We start from the raw sequence: 20,213 nt of genomic DNA on the forward strand, positions 1-20,213 counted from the left end.
GCCCGGACCCGTCATGGCGGCGCGGCGGCGCTGTGCGCATGTGCGGGGCTCCATGGCGAGACAAGGGGCCGAGCGCGCGCAGGGCGGCCCGGCGCGGCGAGGTAACGGCGGGGGCGGGCGGGGGGCACCGGGCCGGGGCCGGGGGGCGAGGCGGGGCCGACCCCGCCTTCCCTGGGCGGCGGCCGCCGGTGCGTGCGGGCCCGGCCGCGGCCGCCGGTGCGTGCGGGCCCGGCCGCGGCCCCCGGGCCTATCCGCCGCTGCCCCCGGAGGGCTGCGGGCCCGCCCTCCCCTTCCCCGGCCCCCGGGATCCGCCGCCCTCCCCCGGGGCGCGGCGCCCCTCGGGCCTGTCACCTTCCTGCGGGCTGCGGTCGGGCCCCCGCGGCGTGTCACCCCCTCTGCCCTCGCCCCCCAGTCCTGTCACCCCCTCACGGGGGTCCCCCTGCTGCGTCCCCCGCCCCCAACCCAACACCTCCATTTCTCCGCCCGTCGCGGGGGGACCGAGACCCGGGGGGCTGGACCCGCTCGGAGTGGGGGACCCGGCGTCGTGTCGGGCGGCGGGAGTAACCCCCTTCGGGGGCGGCCGGTTTTGGGGCGGTGGGGGCCGGGTGCCGCCGAGCAGGGCCCGGTGTCGGTGCCCCCCCACCCCCCACCCCGGGGTGTCCCCCCCCAGCTCCCTGACCCGTGTGACAAAGGAACGGGGGGAGCGGGGTCACCGCGATGGGGGCGGCATGGCCGCCCCGGGGTCACCGGGGGTCTCTGGCAAAAGCCGGAACCCAAACCATCACCCACCGCACCGAAGCACGGGGGAACCGGTGGCTTTGGGGACAGCCGTGTCACCCCGGATGCGAAAGTGAAACGGGGGATGCCCGAAAACGGCTCCCGAGGCCCCGGCCGGTGCCTGGCCGCGGTGGCCGGGTCAGGGCCGGCTCGCCCCGGTGCAGCCGGGACCCGGCTTTGTTGTCTCCACGTTGGCTTCGCCCCCATCCTGGGGCCCTGCCACTGGCCCCGGGCGCTGGCGACAGCGGGGACCTGCCGCCGCCGGGGAGATGCCCCTCCCGGGGCTGGCGTCGGTCCCGCTCTGGCGCAGAGCGGCAGGTCCCGGGGAGGAGGAGGAGGAGGAGGAAGGCTGGGGCCCGTCGCTGAGCCGCCGCCTCTGCTCCCTGCAGGTCTGTGAAGGCCGGGAGGCTCATCTGCGACTGCCCCGCTGATGCCTGACGGAGCGGAGCGATGAAGGGGTGAGTGCCGGGACCCGCCGCCACTGCCGGGTGGGGGACGGTGGCTGTGCCAGCTGCTCCGAGGCCCTCGCTGGCATAGGGGGTTTCTGCGGGTAATGGGGGCTAGTGACGAGGCCGACATCGGGCTGGGGCTCTTTGGGGACGGGGTGACGTCTGTGTGGTCCCGGCTCTGGTATGGTGGGCATCCCCATCCCCTCCTGTGCCTCACCCACCCTGCCCTCGCCCTTGCAGGCAGCAGAAAGCAGCTGAGACGGAAGAGGGAACAGTGCAAATCCAGGAAGGTGAGCGGGGACCCCAGTGCAGTGGGGGTGGGGCGGGGTCTCAGGGCTCAGGCTGCCCTGGGGGCGGCATGAGGAAGCTCCAAGTCCCGGCCATGCCCAGTTTAGTCCCAACATCAGGCACCGTGTGGGTGGAGGCACGTGCCAGGCTAACGCCAGACCCCGTCCTTGCCCTTGGGAGAGAGGGGACAACTCTGAGCTCCCTTGTGTGGCATGGAGCCCCAGCCCCTTCCCTGTCAGGGGCTCCCCCCCTCCCCCTTCTTGCTTTAAGCTGCAGTGGCCACAGGTGAGGATCCCACCAGCGTCGCCATTGCCAGCATCCAGTCCGCGGCCACCTTCCCTGACCCCAACATCAAGTATGTCTTTCGCACAGAGAACGGCGGGACACAGGTATGTAGACCCTCCAGCTGGGTCCCCTCTGGGCAGGGCACCGAGGGACTGGGAGGGTTTTGGGGTCGGAGTGGGGTTCAGCCCTTCCAGAGCACCCCCCTGGCTCGGCCGTGGCTGGAGGGGAGCGCCGTGGCCCGATCCTGCGCTGGGCAGATCTGGATGCCGGGGTTGGCTGCGGGTGGGCTGTGCCGCTGCCTCGCTGCCCGTCCCTGCAGCTGCAGCTCTCTCGGCAGGTGATGTACAGGGTGATCCAAGTGGCCGACGGACAGCTGGATGGACAGACAGAGGGCACCAGCGCCATCAGTGGCTACCCCGCTGCCCAGTCCATGACACAGGTGGGTGCCGCAGCTGGCTGCCGGCGCTGTGTGGGAGCGGGGCTGACCTTGGCTCCCCGTCCCACCATGGCACCTGCTGTCGTCCCTGCCCTCCAGGCCGTCATCCAGGGCGCCTTCACCAGCGAGGATGCGGTGGAGACGGAGGCCACGGCCACCGAGACTCACTACACCTACTTCCCCACCACGGCCGTGGCCGACACCAGCACCTCCGCGGGGACTATGGCCACCGCTGTCGTCACCACGCAGAACTCAGAGGCCCTCCTGGGGCAGCCCACCCCCACGGGTACGGCCGTTGCAGGGCGGGTGTTGTGCCCCTGTCCCTCAAGACCCCCCGGGCGGTCATGTTCCCCTCTGTGGGGTGTTCTGGGGTGCTCCCTGCCTGATCCCCTTTCTCATTTTGGGCCATTCAGGGCAGTTCTTTGTGATGATGTCACCCCAGGAGGTGCTGCAGGGCGGAGCGCAGAGGTCCATCACCCCCCGCGCCCACCCCTACTCCCCGTGAGTACCGGACCCCTCCCCAGCTCCCCCTGGCCACGGGGGTGTAGTGGCTGCCCTCAGCTGTGCAGACGCAGAGACCCGCACAAGGAAAAGCAGTGGGGACGTTCCGGTGGTCTGGCGCTTTTGGGAGCGGGCTGGGCCTCTCCCATCCGTGCCGTGAGCCGGAGCGAGACATCCCCCGTGCCGGCGTGGGGAGGCTGGGACGCAGCCGGATCCCTGCCAGCATCGCCGGGACTAACGCCGCCGCTCTTCCCCCCCCCAGGAAGTCGGAGGCGCCGCGGGCCACCCGGGACGAGAAGCGCCGGGCGCAGCACAACGAAGGTACCGGCAGCAGGGTGCGGGGTCGTCCTGCTCTCGGCGAGGGGCGGTGGGGACCGTGGCGTGCAGCGGAGGGAGCGGAGCCATTCCTGGGTTAACGCTGTCTGTTCCCACCTCCTAGATGGAAAAGCTCTAAGGACATATCACAAAGCTCTTGTCAGTTAAGGGTAAAACCTCTTTTGGGAGAGCTGTAATTAGCAGCAGCAGGGGAAGCCAGAGCTCGGAGGATTAAGCTCAAACCTTGGGAAGCCCGAGCACGCCCAGGTAAGGCACCCAGGCAGCCCCCAGCTCTGCCTGGCCCCCAGCAAGGAGGAGATGGCGGCGGGGGCGAGTGCCTGGCACAGCACAGCCCGGCCAGGTGGAAGCACCAGCCAGGATCCTCCTCCCTTTGGCTTCAAAAACAACTTCTCAAAAAGGCCGAAACCAGGGCATTGGGCTGCTTTGACCCAAAAATCGACTCTCCCATCCTCACCCCCTGCCCGCACGCTGAGGGGCCTGGGTCTGGCGTGGGCAGAGCTTGGGCTGTTTGGGTGTTTCACCTTGGCTCTCCTGGCTGCCCAAGGGGCTCTGGGTGGCCGGGGTGGGGGGAGCGGGGCTCCTGGCCCCCTTCCCAGGGGTGCCGGGCTCAGCGCAGTTAGGGTTAGTGACCCCCAACCCCAGCCAGGAGGGTGCCGGTTGGTGGGGACACCCCACCCGAGGGTTGCGCACGGGGTCCAGGGACCCGGCGCGAGCCTCGGTGCCCACTGGGGATCTCGGACTGGTGTTGACGCCCCCTGCCTTTCCCCCCCCCACTCGCAGTGGAGCGCCGGCGCAGGGACAAGATCAACAACTGGATCGTACAGCTCTCCAAGATCATCCCCGACTGCTCCATGGAGAACACCAAATCGGGGCAGGTAGGGACCCCCCCGGGCATCTCCCCGGAGGGCTGCGGGGTGAGGGGGAGGCTTGGTGGGGGGCTGGTGCCCGCCACTCACGCCCTGTCCCTTCACCCAGAGCAAAGGTGGGATCCTCTCCAAAGCCTGCGACTACATCCAGGAGCTGCGGCAGAGCAACCACCGTCTCTCCGAGGAGCTGCAGGGCCTCGATCAGCTCCAGATGGACAACGAGGTCTTGCGGCAGCAGGTGAGGCGGCCGGGGGGGGTCCCTCTGGGGCGCGGGGCGGGGGGCTCCGTGCTCGCCCTCACCCCGTGTGCGTGTCCCCCCTGAACTCATGCCAGGTGGAGGATCTGAAGAACAAGAACCTGATCCTGCGGGCGCAGCTCCGCCAGCACGGCGTGGAGATTGTCATCAAGAACGACAGCCACTGACGGGGACGGCGGGGTCGGGGACTGGCGGGGGGCCGGGGGTCGCCCCCCCTGCGCCTAACCCCCCACCCCGGCAGCGAGCACCTCCCCGGCGTGACATGAGGACCCTCCCGTTTGGTTTGTGTCCCCCTCCCATCCCAATCCTTTTTCTGCCCTCCCCCCGCCCCGTCCCCCGCCCCATGTCCCCGGGGTGCCCCGTGTCCCCAGGGTGCCCCGTGTCACCGCACCCCTCCTCCGCGCTTCGTGCACACGCTCTCGGCCAGGCGGGCGCCAGCCCCGCTGCCCCCCCAGCACTGCCTCGGTCTCTTGGCCCCCCACCTGTGCCCGCGACGCCCCCCCCCTCCCCCACGGGGCACCCCCTCCCCGGGGGACCGTCCCCTCCCCGGGGGGCTGTGGCACCTCTCGCCCCTCCCTGCCGGCCCTGGGCAGCCGCTGGGGATGCGGGGGTCCCGGGGTGCCGTGGCCCCCGTTCCCTGCCCGCTGCGGCTGGCCCGGCCCCGTGTGGCCAGACTTTTTTTTAAAACTCTGAATTTAAAAAGCGAAAATAAATAAAAATAGTGATTTGTTTTTCCAGGTCCTACAGTTTATTCCCCTCTTCTACCCCTGCAACACTGCAGCACCCTCTAGCACCCCAGGGACCCCCAGGCATGTGCGAGGGGGCTCCCAGGGACCCCAAATCTGCCCTGATCCCCACCCCCCCACCCCCCACCTTGCAGTATCCATAGGACCCTGAGGCCTTGGGCGGGGGGGGCACCCAGGGACCACCCCCTCCCCCATCTCTTCTTGCTCCCTCCCATTTTGTAGTACCCCAGGGACCCCCAAGGCCCTGGGGCCCTGCCCCATGCCTTGCAGCACCCACTAGCACCCCTCGGTCCCTCCTGTCCCCCCACCTTGCAGCACCCTGGGGACCCGCGCCACTGGCGTGGGGACTCCCAGTGCCCCTGTGTCCTCCTGCGCCCCTCCCACCCCAGGGACCTGTGGGACCCTGTGCCCCTGCGATGGCACCCGTGCCCTGATGTCAGGGTGTGACATGGCTGTGCCGTGATGGCGGCACGGGGAGTGCTGGGGGGAGCGGGGGGTGTGCGCTGGGGGGTACCGGGAGGGCTCTGGAAGGTACTGGGCGCGCTCTGGGGCCCGAGGAGGCCGCAGGCCCCGTCGCCATGGCAACGCCCGGGTCCCCGCCTGAGGGCCGCCACGAGGGGCGCAAAGCGCGCCCATTGGTCAGAAGTTAAAGCGCTCTTTCTGATTGGCCGGTATGCCTCGCCCTCTCCACACCTGTCGCGCGCACCGCCCCTTCCCCATGGCCAATCAAGACGGAGCTGCCGGGCCGAGTTAGCCAGTCACCGGGGCGGGGCGCGTCCCCTCCTTGAGGAGACAGGCGGTGCGTCCAATGGAGCCGGGGAAGGGGCGGGGCTCCCAATCACCTGGTGGAGGGGCGTAGCCGCGTTGGCCCGGCCCCGGAGGGCGGGACCCACCTGGGCGGGGCGGGACCCGCCGGGGCGGGGCGGGGCCGCACCTGGTGCGGGAGGGCGCGCGCAGTGCGGCGGCGGCGGCGGCGGCGGCGGCCATGGCGGGAGCGGCGCGGCGGGGCGGTCCCGGGACCTGGCCCCGGCTCCTGCTGCTGCTCCTCGGTGCGGCGGCCGGTGAGTGCCCGGAGTGGGGGGGGTGGGCAAGTGGGCGGCCACGAGGCGCCCGAACAATGGGCCGCCGGTGCCCGCGACGCCGCCTGTACCGGGGAGGGCGGTGGGTCACTGGGGCGGGGGCCGGTACCGGGGGCAGCGGGTCGCTCGGGGGCGCCGGAGCGGTACCGGAGAGGTGGCGGGGGGCTCCCCCGGGGTGGTGCCGGTACCGGGGGGTGGGGGTCACGGTGTTGCCGCCTGGGGCGGGGCCGGTGCCTGGGGACGGGAGGGGGCCCGGCACAGGTCGGCGGGTCCCCCGGTGCTCGGGCCGTGCGCTATCCGCCGTACCCCCTCAGGGGAGCCCGGTTTGTACCGGGTGGGGGGGATCCCCGGTGCCGCCATATACGGCCATAACGGGCTATTAACAACCCGGCGACCGCCTCCCGCCCCGGGGGAGCCCCGTTAGTGCCCGAAACCCCGGGAACGCCCCGGTCCCGGAGCCGCCATTGCACCGTTATTTACGGTTTATGGTTGGTTTATGGTTGGTTCTGTGGGTGCACAAGATCTTTGCCACCAGGGTGACCCCACCGGGGCGGGGGCACCAGCCCCGGGACCCCCTGAAAGTCCCCACGACGCCCGGCCGAGCCTCGCTCCCGGGAGGGCAGGAACGGGCCCCTGCCTTTGGCCGGACACTGGGGCAAGGGCTGCGCCGGTGCCGCTGACCCCGTCCCGCCGAGCCCGGTGTCCCCTTCTCACTGACAACTGGTAACTTGGGGGGCGCTCAGGGTGCTGGGGGGGCTCGCCGGGGCCGGCGATGGGGGCTGTGTATCCGGCTGAACTTCCTGGGGCCGGAAACCCACCATGGCAAAACATCCCGGTGGCCGCTGTGCTCGTGCCGCGGGCTCTGGCAGAGTCGCCGGCGGTGGCGGGTGTGCCCCCGACCCGCTCCCCCTGTGGCAGATGTCGAGGCGTGACCCCCACCCCAGGTTAATGAGTAGCCGGTGCTGTGCCACCGGCGCTCCCAAAGGCCAAAGTTACAGGGTTTGTCACCGTCGAGCAGGCTGGGCCGTCGGTGGCCTTCCTGCTCCCGCCCCTCCATTGTGCTGGAACAATCCTGGAGCCAGCTGGGATTAACCAGATCCCAGCTGATTTGGACCTGGAGTCGGCAGCACCTGTGTCCTGGCCGGGGCACCCACCCCGGGGACCCGTTCTGCCCCAGCTGCCCCCGAGCACCCCCGCGATGACTCCATGGCGCCTGTGGGGTGTTACCTTTCTGCTGTTTCTGTCCTAAATCCACCCAAGCAACCCCCAAATCCTTCTCCCCTCCTCCCTGAGCCATGGTGTCATTCGAGACACAGCCACGATGGGGTCCCATGGCGATCCAGGCCAGCGCCGTGCCGCCGCGCCAGCTCTCGGGAGCGGTGCCAGGGCCCGTGTTGGGAAGCACTCCGTGCTCGGGGACACCAGATGTCCCATTTCCCCTGTTTCACCCCAAAATCAGCAATTTCTGCTGCCGGCCGCCTGGGATTCACTTGGCGACAGTTCGGGGTGCAGAGGGGCAGGTGAGTTGGCGACGAGGCTGTCCCAGATCCTGGTCGCCTTCCCCCGTGGCGCGACTCGCCGGCCAGCGTCACTGCCTTCCCCAGGCCCAAACCCGGGCGCCGGAGCGGCTGTGCTGGGAGACGCCGGCCTCGAGGACCAGGGACACGGCCGGCAGCCGGGACCAGCGCTCCAAACCGATGGCACCAGCCCGCGCTGCGGCCGCCCAGAGCCCGGCAGCGGCGATGGCCGCCGGGAAGGGCAGGAGACGTGCGTGTGCAGGGTGTGACGAGGCGTATGCGCACGTGCGTGGGGACGCAGGGGTGTCTGCGTGTGTGTCTGTGTGTGCACAGAGGGCAGGGAGTTGCGAAACGCCTCAGCCAGTTTCCTGCGAAACCAAGCAGAAACCAGGCAGGGCGGGAGGTGACGTGACAGCGCGGGCAGCACCCAGAGCAGGCAGGACGGGATTTTCCAGCTCCCAGGGCTGCGGCGACACGCTGGGCAGCGCAGCACAACATGCTGTCACTCCTGCCCTAGGGACCGTCACCGCTGCCTCGGGGCTCCCGGTGACCTCCCTGACCCAGTTGCGGCCTTCCCTGCTCCCTGTATCCCGTCGTTTGGGTCCTCGGATTCTACAGTTGTGTCCTTTTACCCCCACAGCATCCCTGGTGGGAGCCCAGGTCACCTCCGAGGCCAAAGAAGTGCCTGAAAACAAGCGTGAGTGCCTGGCTCTGGCCCCAGCACCCCCCCGCTCACCGCCGGGTCCCCCCACCCTGTTATCCTGGCGGGGCACAGCCAAGCCACATCCCCTGGCACCTCCAGCGCTGCAAACGGGGCTCGCCCCGAGGTCCCTGGACCCCCAGAGGAGGCAGCACCTGAGGCCAAGGGTGGATTTTCCCCGTGGGACTGGACCGGGGAGGGTCTGGGGGTTCCTGGTTTGGATCGCCGCCCCCCATGGGACGCGGACGCGGTGCCGCTCCGGTGCGGCGGCACACGTCCACAGCGTCGCGCTCCCCCGGCAGCCGCCGACATCCCCTGCTTGGCGTATCGGTCCAACTGGAACAACCCCCGCATCGAGTGGAAGTTCCAGAAGGGCTCCTCGCTGGTCCTCTTCTACTATGGGGGACAGCTGACAGGTACGTCTCCGGGGACCCCCCGGCTCGGGGCACCCCACCGGTCTGTCCGTCTGTCCGAGCTGGTTCCCAGCCCCATCTCCTCTCTTGGCAGAGCCGTACAAGGACCGGGTCCAGTTCTCGCCCACCACCATCCACTTCAGCACGGTGACGCGGCAGGACACGGGGAAGTACATCTGCGAGGTGGTGGGGGACAGCAGCCAGATCGCAAAGTCGGAGGTGAACCTCATCGTCCAAGGTGCGGCTGCCCCCGAGCCCCCCCCGCCCCCGCGCGTCCCCCTGGCTGAGCTCATCCTCGTCCCTGCTGTGGCGTGGGGACAGCTGGCTGGGGGCAGGACGCTGGCACCACCGTCCCGTGCCCTTGGAGTGCCCCGTCCCTCCCCGGCGTGAGCCGCGCCGTGCCGAGCCAGCCCCAACGCCGCGCTCTCCCGCAGTGCCCCCCTCCAAGCCGGTGGCCCACGTCCCCACCTCGGCCACCATCGGCAGCAGGGCCGTGCTGCGATGCACCGAGACGGACGGCTCGCCGCCCCCCACCTTCCACTGGTACAAGGACAGCATGCTGATGCCCGCCGACCCCAAAACCAGCCTGACCTTCAGAAACTCCTCCTACACCCTGAATCCCACCACGGGGGAGCTGGTGAGCCCGGGGTGCTCCGAACTTGGGGACCCCCCAGCCTTCCCTTGCCCTGCTCTCATCTCTCCATTCCCATCTAGATCTTTGAGCCCCTGACCGGCTTCGACACCGGCGACTACTACTGCGAGGCGACGAACAACGTGGGCCCCCCCCAGAAATCGGACGTTATGCGCATGGAAGCCAGTAAGGAGCAGCCGCAGCGGCCGGTGCCGCGTGTGTGCGTCCCCCTCGGCGTGGGGCTGTTCCGGGCTCTGCCCCAGCCACGGCTGGCACGGTCATGTTTTGGGGGGTGCCCTCACCCCTTCACCCTTCCAGGTTCAAAGACGTTAATTAGTGGTGGTGTTAATGCCCCTGCTGATGGTCTCCAACAGGCCAGGCTGACACCAGCCCTTGGCGCGAGGCCGTGTAGGGGGACGGGGGAAGGCTGCCCTTGGGGATGCGTAAAACCCGACTGGGCAGCCCGATCCACCTCTGAACTGGATCCAGCTTCGATGCCGCAGCTGGGTTTGGACCCGGGGCCCCCCCGGCCTCTCTGCAGGATCCTGTGGGTGCTGAGCTGAGGGTTTCCATTGCGGGATCCAGCCACGCTCTGACGTCCTGGTCCCTCGCTTTCCAGGTGAAGTCAACGTGGGCGGCATCGTGGCTGCGGTCGTGGTGCTGCTGATGGTGCTGGCGCTCGTGGCCTTCGGCATCTGGTTTGCCTACAGCCGGGGCTTCTTCAGCAGTGAGTACTGCACCGGCTGCCCTGGGACCCGCTCGCCCCGGTGCCCCCCCCCCCGGCCCCCTAAAACCCCTGTTCTGTTTCTTTTATTTCAGAGAAAAAAGAGTAAGTGAAGCCGTAACGCTCCTGCCTCCCTCCCGGCTGCCTCCTCTTCCTCCGCCAGCGGGGACAGGCGGTCTCTTCCTCCCCCAGCCCTGCCCGTGGGCTGGGAGGGTGCCTCGGGTGTCACTGGGTGCTCAGGGTGGGGGCACGGGGGACCCCGGGCAGCGTGACGTCTCCTAACACCCTTGCTTTCTGCAGCGCCGCCAGCAAGAAGGTGATTTACAGCCAGCCCTCGCACCGCAGCGACGTGAGTACGGCTGGGACGGGCGGGTGGCGACGGCGCCGCGCGGCTGCGTCCCCTCCGGCGGGCTGTGCGAAGCCGGGCACCTTCCCCGGGGGTGGGCGGGGACCCCGGTGCCCCCCTGGGCTTGCAGGTGCCATCGGTTGTCCCTGCCGGGCTCGTCGGGGACCGTGAGCCGCTCTCCCTGGGGACAGCGGCAAAGCCGGCCAGGTGCTCCCCACCCACAGCCTTTTCCCCGTCACCTGCTGCCATTAACGTCCCTTTGTCCCCGCAGGGAGAGTTCAAGCAGACGTCCTCCTTCCTGGTGTGAAGCTCCTCCCGCGCCACCAGCTCTTGTAAATGTTTCTGAATTACTGTAGCTACGCCGTGATTTTTAACTATTATTTTTTTTAAGTATCACCCGCTGCCTTTGCGGTCACGTCAGATGTTTCCTGCGGGGTGGGACTCCTGTCCCCGCCTTGTCCCCTCCCCAGCAGGACCTGGGGCCTGGCCGTGCTGCCCTTTGGGGACGTCACCGCGTCCCTGGGGCGGGGGCTTCTCGGCCGCGTCCTCGGAGGGGACGGGTCTGCGGTGGGGGCTGGTGTAACCCCACATCCCCCCTAGCAGTTTTTTGGGGGGTGGGAGTGCGTCTCCCCCCAGTGCCAATCTGAGCCCCCCACTGGTCCCAGTTGCCCCCCCGTACTCGGGGAGGGGCTGGACTGAGCCCGTGTGTGACGGCTGCAGGTGGCCGCTGCTGGAAATAAAGAAATCTGTGTCCGTGTACTGAGCGCCTGCTGCCCTTTCCTGCGGGGGGGGGGTCGCGGGTGGCTCCGCCACCCCCCCCACCTGCTTTTGGGGGCTGAGGGGGGACCATGGGGACCCACAGGGGACAGGCAGGGCCCCCCCGCTCCGGCGCAGGCGGCAGAGCCCTTCCCCACCATCAACATAACCTTTATTTAGTAACTTTCTTCGCCCAAATCAAGGAGGAGACCCCCGGGGTGCCCCAGCGGCAGCGGGGCTCCCGCGAGCCGGTCTTTCCGGGGGCGAACCTTCCTTCCCCATTATATATAGATAGATTAGTCGCACTATATATATATATATATGTATATATACGTATCACCTGGCCTCAGCGCAGCGAGGGGGGGCAGCCGGGGCCGCGCGTTAATAGCAGAGCTCTACGTTAGCAGCAGCGACGGGCTCGAGCGGGGCCGGGGGGGTGCCCGGCCCGGGGGGACGCGGCGCCGCGGCCGTGTCCGATTATCGGTGATGCCGCGGGGGGGGTGTGTGTCCCCCCCACAGCCCGGAGTGTGTGTGGGGGGGGGTCAGCGCAGGGAGGAGGGCCTGGCTCGGGGTGGGGGGGGGGGGTGGAGGACGGGGGGGCTCGAGGGCTTCTCCTGCCTCAGTTTCCCCTGGTGAGTGTGCGGTGACCCCGGACTTGGGGGTGCCCCCGTGGCCCCTGGTGGGTTGGGGGCTGTGGGGCTGGGGGCCATGGGGAGGGCGAAGGGCGTGCGGGGGGGTGATGGGCTGGGGAGGGGGCCTGTGCCCCCTGGCCTGAACCTTCCCAGGCATGGGGGGGGTTCCCATGAGCAAGGGGAGAGGTCCCACAAGGTCGGAGCCTCCTGCTCCCCAGCCCACATGTGCAGCGAGTGGCTCGGGTCTTAGCCCCAGCTCACTGGGGCGGGATCAGACAGCAAGACGGCTCCCAGCTGGCAAGAAGCGATGTCCCCGGCTGTCCCCAGGGGCTGGAGGTGGCTCTGTCCATCCCCGGGGGCTGGAGGTGGCCGTGCCCCCCACCCAGGCCACCATCTCCCACAGGATTGTGTCCTGCGGCAGGGCCGGGGGTCTCTGGCTGGTGTTAGCAGAGAGGTGAGGGGGGACAAGGACAGCCCTGTCCCCAGGTGGGCTGGGATGGCGGGGTGGGGGGACAGCCCCGCCGGCGGGTGGGCGAGCACCCACAGGGGTCCCTGATGGAGCTGCCCCCTGCCGCAAGGAAAACGGCCCAGGACAGGACGGGGGGGAAGAGCTGGTGGCACCTCCGGGCGCTGGTGGCACCTCCGGGGGCGGCGTCGGCGGCGTCCCGGTGGGCGCTCAGACATTGCTGATGCGGACGCTCAGGGGTGCTCCCTCCCGCTCCCGCTCCGCCGCCTCCCGCAGGGACTCCTCCAGCTTCACCTTCTCGGGGTCCCCGAACCGGACGGTCTCGTGGAGGCAACAGGGCGCCGTCACCTTCACCACCTGGTCGAAGAGGCTGAAGTCGGCCACGTACTTGCCGCTGGCCGAGAGGGAGATGGCCGGGGTGAACTCGTAGCCCCAGAGGATCTCCTCGGGCAGGTAGGAGGTGCGCACCTGGCACGTGGCGCTGGTGGACTCCACGGTGCCGCTGAGGATGACCACCAGCTCGAAGTCGCCTTCGCCCATCCGTAGGGCCGCGTCCCGGAAGGGGCTGGCGTCGTCCACCACGTGGTAGAAGGTGAGGGGCAGGATGAGGAAGGGGCTGTCGGAGGAGGTGTCCACCTGGAAGTCCACGTTGACCTGGTTGAGGCGGACGCTCTCGCCCTCCTTGGTGAGGTGGGTCTGGAGGAGCTTGCCCGTCACCTGGCAGCCGATGAGGAGGCTCTTGCGCATGTTGGCCACACGGATCATCAGGCAGGTCTTGCCGTTGTGTTGGGCCACCACCGCATTTTGGCTGAACTTGATGGTCTCGGCGCGTTTCTTGGGCCGGGCGATCTTGGCCAAGAAGGTGCCGGTGATGAAGATCTCCATGATGGTGGTGAGGACCAGCTGGGTGATGAGCAGGACGATGGCGAGGGGACACTCCTCGCTGATGTAGCGGAAGCCGTAGCCGATGGTGGTCTGGGACTCCAGGGAGAAGAGGAAGGCGCCGGTGAGGGTGTGCACCTGCATGACGCACGGCGTGTGGTTGGCCGGCGGGTCGAACTCCAGCAGGTCCCCGTGGACCACAGCCACCAGGTACCAGATGACGCCAAAGGCGAACCAGGTGCCGGCGAAGGTGGCGGAGAAAAGGACCAGCTTGTACCGCCATTGCATGTCGATGAAGGTGGTCCACAGGTCCTTGAGGTACAGGAAGCGCTTGTCGGCGATGTGCTCCATCCGCACGTTGCTGCGGCCATCCTTGGTCATCACCCGGCGCCGGCGCAGCCCCGAGCCGATGAGCGGGCGGCTGTCGGTCTGTGTCGTCTGGCTGTAGTACACCTTGGTGGCTGACGTCATCTGGAAGAGGGGGAGATGGGGAAGGGGGGGTAAGGAGGTGCCACCTGGGAGGGGGGTGTTGAGGTGGTGGGTGGAGAAGATGGAGGGATGGAGAAGAGGGAGAGGATGGATGGATGTAGAGGAGGGATAGGTGGGAAGATGGAGGGATGAAGAGGGATGGAGAAGATTGACAGATGGAGAAGATGAAGAGGATGGATAGAGAAGAGGGATGATGGATGGATGGAGAGGAGGGAGAAGATGGATGGATGGATAGGTGGATGGATGTGGTGTGGTAAGAGGATGGATGGATGGATGGATGGATGGATGGATGGATGGATGGATGGATGAGCAAAGGAATGGCTGGGCCTGAGGGATGGGTGGAGGGACAGAGAGGATGGGCTGGGGTTGAGGATGACGGTCGGTGTTCGTTGAGCAGCTGGGATGGAGCTGAGTGGGCGGTAGATGGAGAGGAGGGATGTGGGGGTGCACTGGGGCGTGGGTGGGAGGAGGAGGGACGGGTGGGAGCTATGGGGGGGGCAGCCCCCTTCCACCCCTCCTCAGTGCTCCCTCCCACCATGGTGGCAGGCAGGAGGCAGGAGCTGAGGCCGGCAGGATCCGTCTCACGTCAGAGGGGCACAGCGGGGGCTCACGCAGAGCCCCCCATGCGGTCCCCAGGCACCGGGAGGAGACACGGGATACGGAGGGGACCCTGGCCTGGCCGTGGAGACCTGACGGACTCGTGGCACCTCAGTGACGGGGGCTGCTGTCGCCCCCACCCCTCTGGTAGCCTTTGTCCATCTGTCTGTCCAGCCTTCAACCAGCCATCCAGCTGTCTGTCCCTCTCCCTGTCAATCAATCCACCCACCCTGTCTGTCCTCCTGTCTCACCATGCATCCATCATCTCTCCATTCCACTGCTCATCCACTGACTGTCCGTCTGTCCCTCCAGACTCAATCCACCTGTCCGTCCATCACTCCTCCCCAGCCAGGCATCTGTCTGTCCATCCATCAACCCCTTTATCCATCCATCCATCCACCCATCTGTCCATCCCTGTACGCATCTGTCCAGCCATCCCTCTGTCCATCCTGACACATAAGCTCTGTCTGTCTGTCCGTCCACCCTGTACAGGTGCATCCACACACTTGTCTGTCCATCCATCCATGTACGTACTCCCACACCCACCTGTGTGTCTGTGTGTCCATCCCTCTATGAACTCACCCCGGTCCCCTGGGTCCCCTGGCAGCCCCCCCAGCCCCACCTTGTCCCATGGAGGGGACCCAGGCGTCCTGGCTGGGCAGGAGGAAGAGGAAGGGGGATGAATGGGAGGTGACAGGGACAAATGGCTGGTGGCAGCGCCAGGCACATTTCCGTCCCTGTCCCCGTCCCCTGCCAGCCCCGCCGCCGCCGCCGGCACAGAAAGGGCCTTTCAGCCCACGCCAGCGTTTGGCCCTGCCACGGTTTCCGCCACGGATGCGGCAGGGCAGCGTGCCGGGGACACCGGGGACGCGGTGGCACCATGGGGGGCCTCCTTGGAGCCCGGTGTCCCTGCGCTCGCCAAAGCCGGGGGACATGGGTGGCACTGCCACCATCCCAGCTGCACTACGTCCCCTCCCGGTGAAAGGCCCTGCAGAGGGGACAGTGACACTGGTGATGCTGGGGACACGGACCTGCCCCGTCCCAGCTGAGCTGCTGGGGGTCCCCGGAGCCACCACGTGTCCCCAGAGGCACCACACATCCCTGGAGCCACCACATCCCCAGAGTCACCGTGTGTCCTGGAGCTGCTGGGGGTCCCTGGAGCCACCACATGTCCCCAGAGGCACCACACATCCCTGGAGCCACCACGACCCCAAAGCCACCGCGTCCCGATCTCTGCCCACGCGGGGCAGTGACAGGCACCAGCACATTCCCAGCCAGGTCCCACTGGGATGCAGAGGTCCCTGCAGCCCCTCGGGGTCCCTGCACCCCCCCAAAGACCTTCTGCTCCTCTGGGGTCCCTTTGTCCTCCTCTTTGGGGTCTAAGCACCCTGTTTGGGGGGTTTTCCACCCCTGCAGGGTCCCTGCAACCCTCTTTGGGGATCTCTCCACACCCCAGCGTCCCCTGCACCCCTTCTGGGGGGGGTCACCACACCCGTCCTTGGGGTCTCTCCCCCCCCCCCCATTTTTGGGGTCACTGCATCCCATAAAGCCCTCGTCAGGGGCCGCGTGCCCCCATGCCCCCCGGCTGGGCTCCCGCGCTCGGACACGGGTTGCGACAAGCCAGAGCTTGTTCCCGGCACGGGGACGGTGCCCGCGGGCAGAGCTGCTGCCGCCACGGCTGGGCCGGTTACCCATTAACCCCCCTCGCCCCCGTGCCTCGGTTTCCCCCCGGGGACACTCAACGCTGGGGGTGAATGCAGGGGCCCAGCCCCACCTGGGGGGTCCAGTGTGGGATGGGGGGGGACACGGGGACACTTCCCCCCCTCGCCGCGTCCCACTGGCACCACCAGCCCGGGCACCGTTCCCATGCCCGCGCAGTGCCAGCCGTGGCCAGGCTCCCCGCCAGCAGCATCCACCTCCCCCCCCCCCGAAAATGGGGCACTGGCCTCCACGGTACTTGGTGGCAACTGGGACTGGGGCACATGGCACCCCAACCCCACGGGCAGTTTGGGGTGGTGGGGGGCTGCGGTGGGGGGGCAGGTCCCGTGGGGCTGGGGGTGTGGGGCGGCCGCGCGGGGCTGGTGGGGGCGGGGGGGACGGGGACAGTGGGGCCATTGTGCGCCCCGGAGGAGAGGCCTCAATGGAGCTGGCGGGGCACAAAGGCGCTTTGACGAAGCCCTTCGTTAGCATGCAGGGCCCCGCGCGCCCCGCCGCCAGCACGGCCCCCAGCGGGGGTCCCAGGGGGCCCCGTGGCCCCCCGCCACCCACCCCGCTGCGCCGGCAGCCACTGAGCCCCGGATGCCTGGATCCCCACCTCCTCCTCGTCCTGCGGACCCCGCTCCATCCTCCCCTGCACCCCCCTATTGAAGTTGGACCAGTTTGAGCCCAAATTTGGGGCTGGTGGCGGGGCCCCCGGGGGAGGAACGTCCCCGCGCCCTTCACGCTGCCACCCACACCCGGGTAACGCTGGGGGGGGCAGGAGCTGCAGCCCCCGCCCTGGCCATGGGGCAATGGAGACCCCCATCCTCCCCAGCAGCACTGGGGGAACCCCAAGACGATGATTTTTGGATTTTTTCCCACCAGTGCTACCCATCCCTCATCAGCCATCAATGGAGGCTGCAGACTGGGGCAAAAAAAGCCTGTTTTGGCCCTTTTTCGAGCCGCCCCCGCAGTGCATCCAGCGGGTCCACAGGCGTGGGGCTCCCACGGGACCCCCGCGGAGCCAGTGTCGCCGATGGGGCGGATAAGGGTGGCGGGGGGCTGGCAGCGGGGCGTCCCCAAAGCCATCCCGCTCCCCGGGGACGGCCGGCGCCGGCGCGGCTCAGCCCTCCGTAGCCATCGGAGAAGCCATCCACGGCACCAGCACCAGTAACCGGTAACCGCAGCCCCCTCCAGCCGGCCCCATTAACCCCATTAACCCCCAGCCTGGTTAACCTCCAGCCTGGCTAACCCAGAGCCTCGTTAACCCCCAGCCCCGGTAACCTGCAGCCCGGGTAGTTCACAGCCCGGCTAACCTGCAGCCCAGTTAACACACACCAGGGGTAACCCGCAGCCTGGTTATCCTGCAGCCCAGTCAACCCACAGCTGGGTTAATCTGCAGGAGATTAACCCTGCAGCTGGGATAACCAGCACCCCGGGTAACCCACAGCCGGGATAACCCACAGCCCAGCCGTACCAGTGTGGCTAGTCCAGCCTAGCTAACCTACAGCCCAGCTAATCCAGCATAGCTAATCTGTGGCCCCATTAATCCACATCCCAGCTAATCCACCATGACTAGCCCACAGCCCAGCTAATCCAGCATAGCTAATCTGTGGCCCTGCTAATCCGCAGCCTGGCTAATCCAGTGTGACCAACCCACAGCCAGGTTCACCCGCAGCCAAGCTGGGTCACTAGCCCAGAGCCCAGCAGGTCCACACTTGCCCATCGTGGGGACCTGGGGGGGGACAGGGACGCTCCAGCCCCCTCCACCCCAATGCCCTTGAAACGACCCATCCCCGGGAACCCGAGCCCACAGGGGCTGCGGGGGGATTAATGTCCCCCAGTGCCGGGCTGAGACCACCCACTATTGTTACACCAGTGGGGGGACCCAGGAAGAGGGGAGTGCTCGGGGGGGGGGGGGGGGCGGTGTCCCTATTTGGGGGTCACCTCCTGAGGTGGGGAAGGGGCCATCCCCAGGGCCCCAGGCCTCATACTCCGGGGGCTGTGGGGACATCGCAGAGCTCGGGGATGGAGATGCCCGGGGGGGAGCGGGGTGGGCTCTGCTGGGGGCTGCTGTGCCCCTCCACCCTCTGTCCCTCCAGGTCCCCCTGCACTGGGGAAAGAAGGGGGACACCCACAGGAAGCGGGGACACAGGGACTGGGGGTATGGGGACATGGGGACTCAGGGTGCAGGGGGATTCGGGGACTTGGGGGTGCGCAGAATGGGGATATGGGGGTACAGTGACAGGGGACATGGGGTGCAGAGGAGAGGGGGAGGTGGGGACACAGGGACATGAGGATGCAGGGACGCGAGGTACGGGGACATGGGGACACGGGAATGTGGGGCTATGGGGACGTGGGCCACAGGGACATGGGGTTATGTGGTCATGGGACACAGGGATGTGGGGAGATGGGGACGCAGGGATGCAGCGCTATAGGGGACACAGGGACGTGGGGCTATGGGGGACACAGCGACGTAGTTCTATAGGGACACAGGGACGCAGGGCTCCGGGGACGTGGGGTTACGGGGTACCAGGGACGCGGGTACCAGCCCCAGTCCAGCAGTGCTGGCAGGTGCCTGCAGCCCTCGGGGTGCCCCGAAGGGGACGGGGGCCCCCCGGTGTCCCCCCCCGGCCACCCTTACCTTGCTCGGGGAGGGCCCCAGGGTGCCCGGGGTCCCGGCCTCGCTCAGCCCGGCCGCCGCCGGCTCCCCATGGGCTTTATGGCTCGGCGGGGCCGGCGGCGGCGGGACGGGACGGGCCCCCCCCCGCCTGCCCCCCCCCCTCCCCGGCCCGGGCCGCCTCGCCGGGCCCGGCTGGCACCGATTGGCGGGGCCGGGGAGGGGGCCCGGGGCTGGGAGGAGCCGCCGGGGGCGGGACGGGGGTTAATGGGGTGGAAAACGAGCCGGTCCGCACGGGGTCACGTTACCGGGCATGGCGGGGGGGGGCGAGGGGACCCCGCCCCAGGCACCGGCACCGGGCGGGTCCCCCGGGCTCCGGTACCGGCACCGAGCGGAGTCCGCCCCGGCCACAGCAGCACCCACCCGGGTGGTTCCCAGGGCCCCCCCTCCCCGCTCCGCCGCCTCCGAAGCATCCTTCTGCATGGGAGCGTGGGGTGACAAGGGGACCCGCATGGGGCGGGCGGGGGCTGGTGTCACCCGTGTGCGCGGGCACGCACAGAGTGACACCCTCAGCGCCCCCCGTGGGGGCAACGCCAGCCCCGATGCTGCCACTTAGGGGGAGCAGCGGGGCGGGGGGGGAGGGTGTGGGGTGCGGGGCCGTGGGGCCGTGGAGCCGTGGGGCGCGGGGCCGTGGGGCCGTGGGAGCGTGGGGCGCGGCGCCGCGGCCGCCCCACACAAGGCCCCGCTGCTCCCGGGCCGGGGCCGGTTCCCCGGGGCCGCGGCACAAAGCGCCTTTGTCCGCTCGGGGGGGGCCGGGGGGGGCCGGGGCTGCGCGGGGGCTCCCGGGGGCGGCCTCGGGCCCCGGGGGAGGGCCTGGCCACCGACGGGGGGTGGCCAGTGACCACAGAGCTCTGGCTAGTGATGGAGGTCCTGCACAGGGCTGGGGGGTCCTGGGCTAGTGATGGGGGCGGGCTGGGCTACTAAGTGGGACCCTGGGCTAGTGATGGGGAACCCTGGGCTAGTGAGGGGGTGCTCTGGGCCAGCGGGGAGGGCGTGACCTCGTGTGCACCCCCCCTCCCTGCCGTGCTCACTGTCACAAGCGTGTGCAGAACCCCCCCCTACGCCCACTGTGCCCCACGTCACGCGCGTGTCCCCCCGTACTGTCCCACGTACCCACCCCGCAGTGCCCGTGGCCCGGGTGTGCGCACCTGCCCCCCCCCGGCCCGGTGTCCCCGCCCGCGCTTGTGCGCCCCCCCCCCCCCCGCGTGCTTTTCCACGCGTGTGCACCGCACCGAGCCTTCCGGACCCTCCCGCCGACCCTGCCCGCCCGGAGCAGGGTGGGGGTCACGCGTGGGGGGTCCGTGGGAGCGGGCGCGGCCGGCGGGGGCGGGCGCTGGTCGGTATTTTTAGCCGTGCGCGCTCCCGGGGCGCAGCCGTTGCCGGGCAACGGCGGGAGCGCGGCCAAGGGAACGGCGCGGGGGGGGGGGGGAAGGGGGGGGTGCTTCGGGATCGGAACCGAGCCGGGACCGAGCCGGGACCGGGCGGGAGCGATCCGGTACGACCGGCCGGTGCGCTCCCCCTGCGCCATGCGCGCAGCGCACCGGGGCTGCGCGGCCCGGCGGGGAGCGGCGGCCGCGGGGCGAGCGGTGAGTGCGGGGCCGGGGCGGGACACACACACAGCCCGGGGGGGGTGGGGAGGTGATGCACGCACCCCCCCATCGCC

At 69.2% G+C, this 20,213-nt stretch overlaps 3 protein-coding genes across 6 annotated transcripts; 2 read left to right on the forward strand and 1 right to left on the reverse strand.

The window, feature by feature from the left end:
- USF1 (upstream transcription factor 1) lies at positions 1 to 4,925 on the forward strand. 3 transcript variants are annotated; one of them, XM_075075023.1, is made up of 11 exons: positions 1 to 101; positions 1,167 to 1,235; positions 1,467 to 1,516; positions 1,785 to 1,903; positions 2,137 to 2,238; positions 2,335 to 2,521; positions 2,649 to 2,736; positions 2,999 to 3,057; positions 3,853 to 3,947; positions 4,048 to 4,176; positions 4,272 to 4,925. In XM_075075023.1, the coding sequence occupies exons 2-11, from the start codon at positions 1,228 to 1,230 to the stop codon at positions 4,359 to 4,361; spliced, it is 927 nt and encodes a 308-aa protein (XP_074931124.1). In that variant the 5' UTR covers positions 1 to 101; positions 1,167 to 1,227; the 3' UTR covers positions 4,362 to 4,925. The 3 variants fall into 3 exon arrangements, with proteins under 3 accessions (XP_074931124.1, XP_074931125.1, XP_074931126.1); XM_075075024.1 differs by having other exon boundaries at positions 1,791 to 1,903; XM_075075025.1 differs by having other exon boundaries at positions 1,800 to 1,903.
- A 929-nt stretch (positions 4,926 to 5,854) lies between these two features.
- Positions 5,855 to 11,107, forward strand: F11R (F11 receptor). Of its 2 annotated transcripts, XM_075075001.1 has the most exons (9): positions 5,855 to 6,001; positions 8,177 to 8,233; positions 8,539 to 8,652; positions 8,744 to 8,887; positions 9,084 to 9,286; positions 9,364 to 9,466; positions 9,900 to 10,011; positions 10,305 to 10,353; positions 10,622 to 11,107. In XM_075075001.1, exons 1-9 carry the CDS (start codon positions 5,926 to 5,928, stop codon positions 10,655 to 10,657), a joined length of 894 nt encoding a protein of 297 aa, XP_074931102.1. In that variant the 5' UTR covers positions 5,855 to 5,925; the 3' UTR covers positions 10,658 to 11,107. The 2 variants fall into 2 exon arrangements, with proteins under 2 accessions (XP_074931102.1, XP_074931101.1); XM_075075000.1 differs by lacking the exon at positions 10,622 to 11,107 and having other exon boundaries at positions 9,900 to 10,353.
- Positions 11,108 to 11,261: 154 nt separating this feature from the next.
- KCNJ10 (potassium inwardly rectifying channel subfamily J member 10) lies at positions 11,262 to 18,695 on the reverse strand. The gene is made up of 2 exons (XM_075075002.1): positions 18,515 to 18,695; positions 11,262 to 13,557 (listed from the first exon to the last, which is right to left on the reverse strand). Exon 2 carries the CDS (start codon positions 13,555 to 13,557, stop codon positions 12,415 to 12,417), a length of 1,143 nt encoding a protein of 380 aa, XP_074931103.1. The 5' UTR covers positions 18,515 to 18,695; the 3' UTR covers positions 11,262 to 12,414.
- Between the last annotated feature and the right edge of the window lie 1,518 nt (positions 18,696 to 20,213).

This window comes from Phalacrocorax aristotelis, chromosome 25 (genome assembly GCF_949628215.1).
Source record: "Phalacrocorax aristotelis chromosome 25, bGulAri2.1, whole genome shotgun sequence".
NCBI classification, from domain to species: Eukaryota; Metazoa; Chordata; class Aves; order Suliformes; family Phalacrocoracidae; genus Phalacrocorax; species Phalacrocorax aristotelis.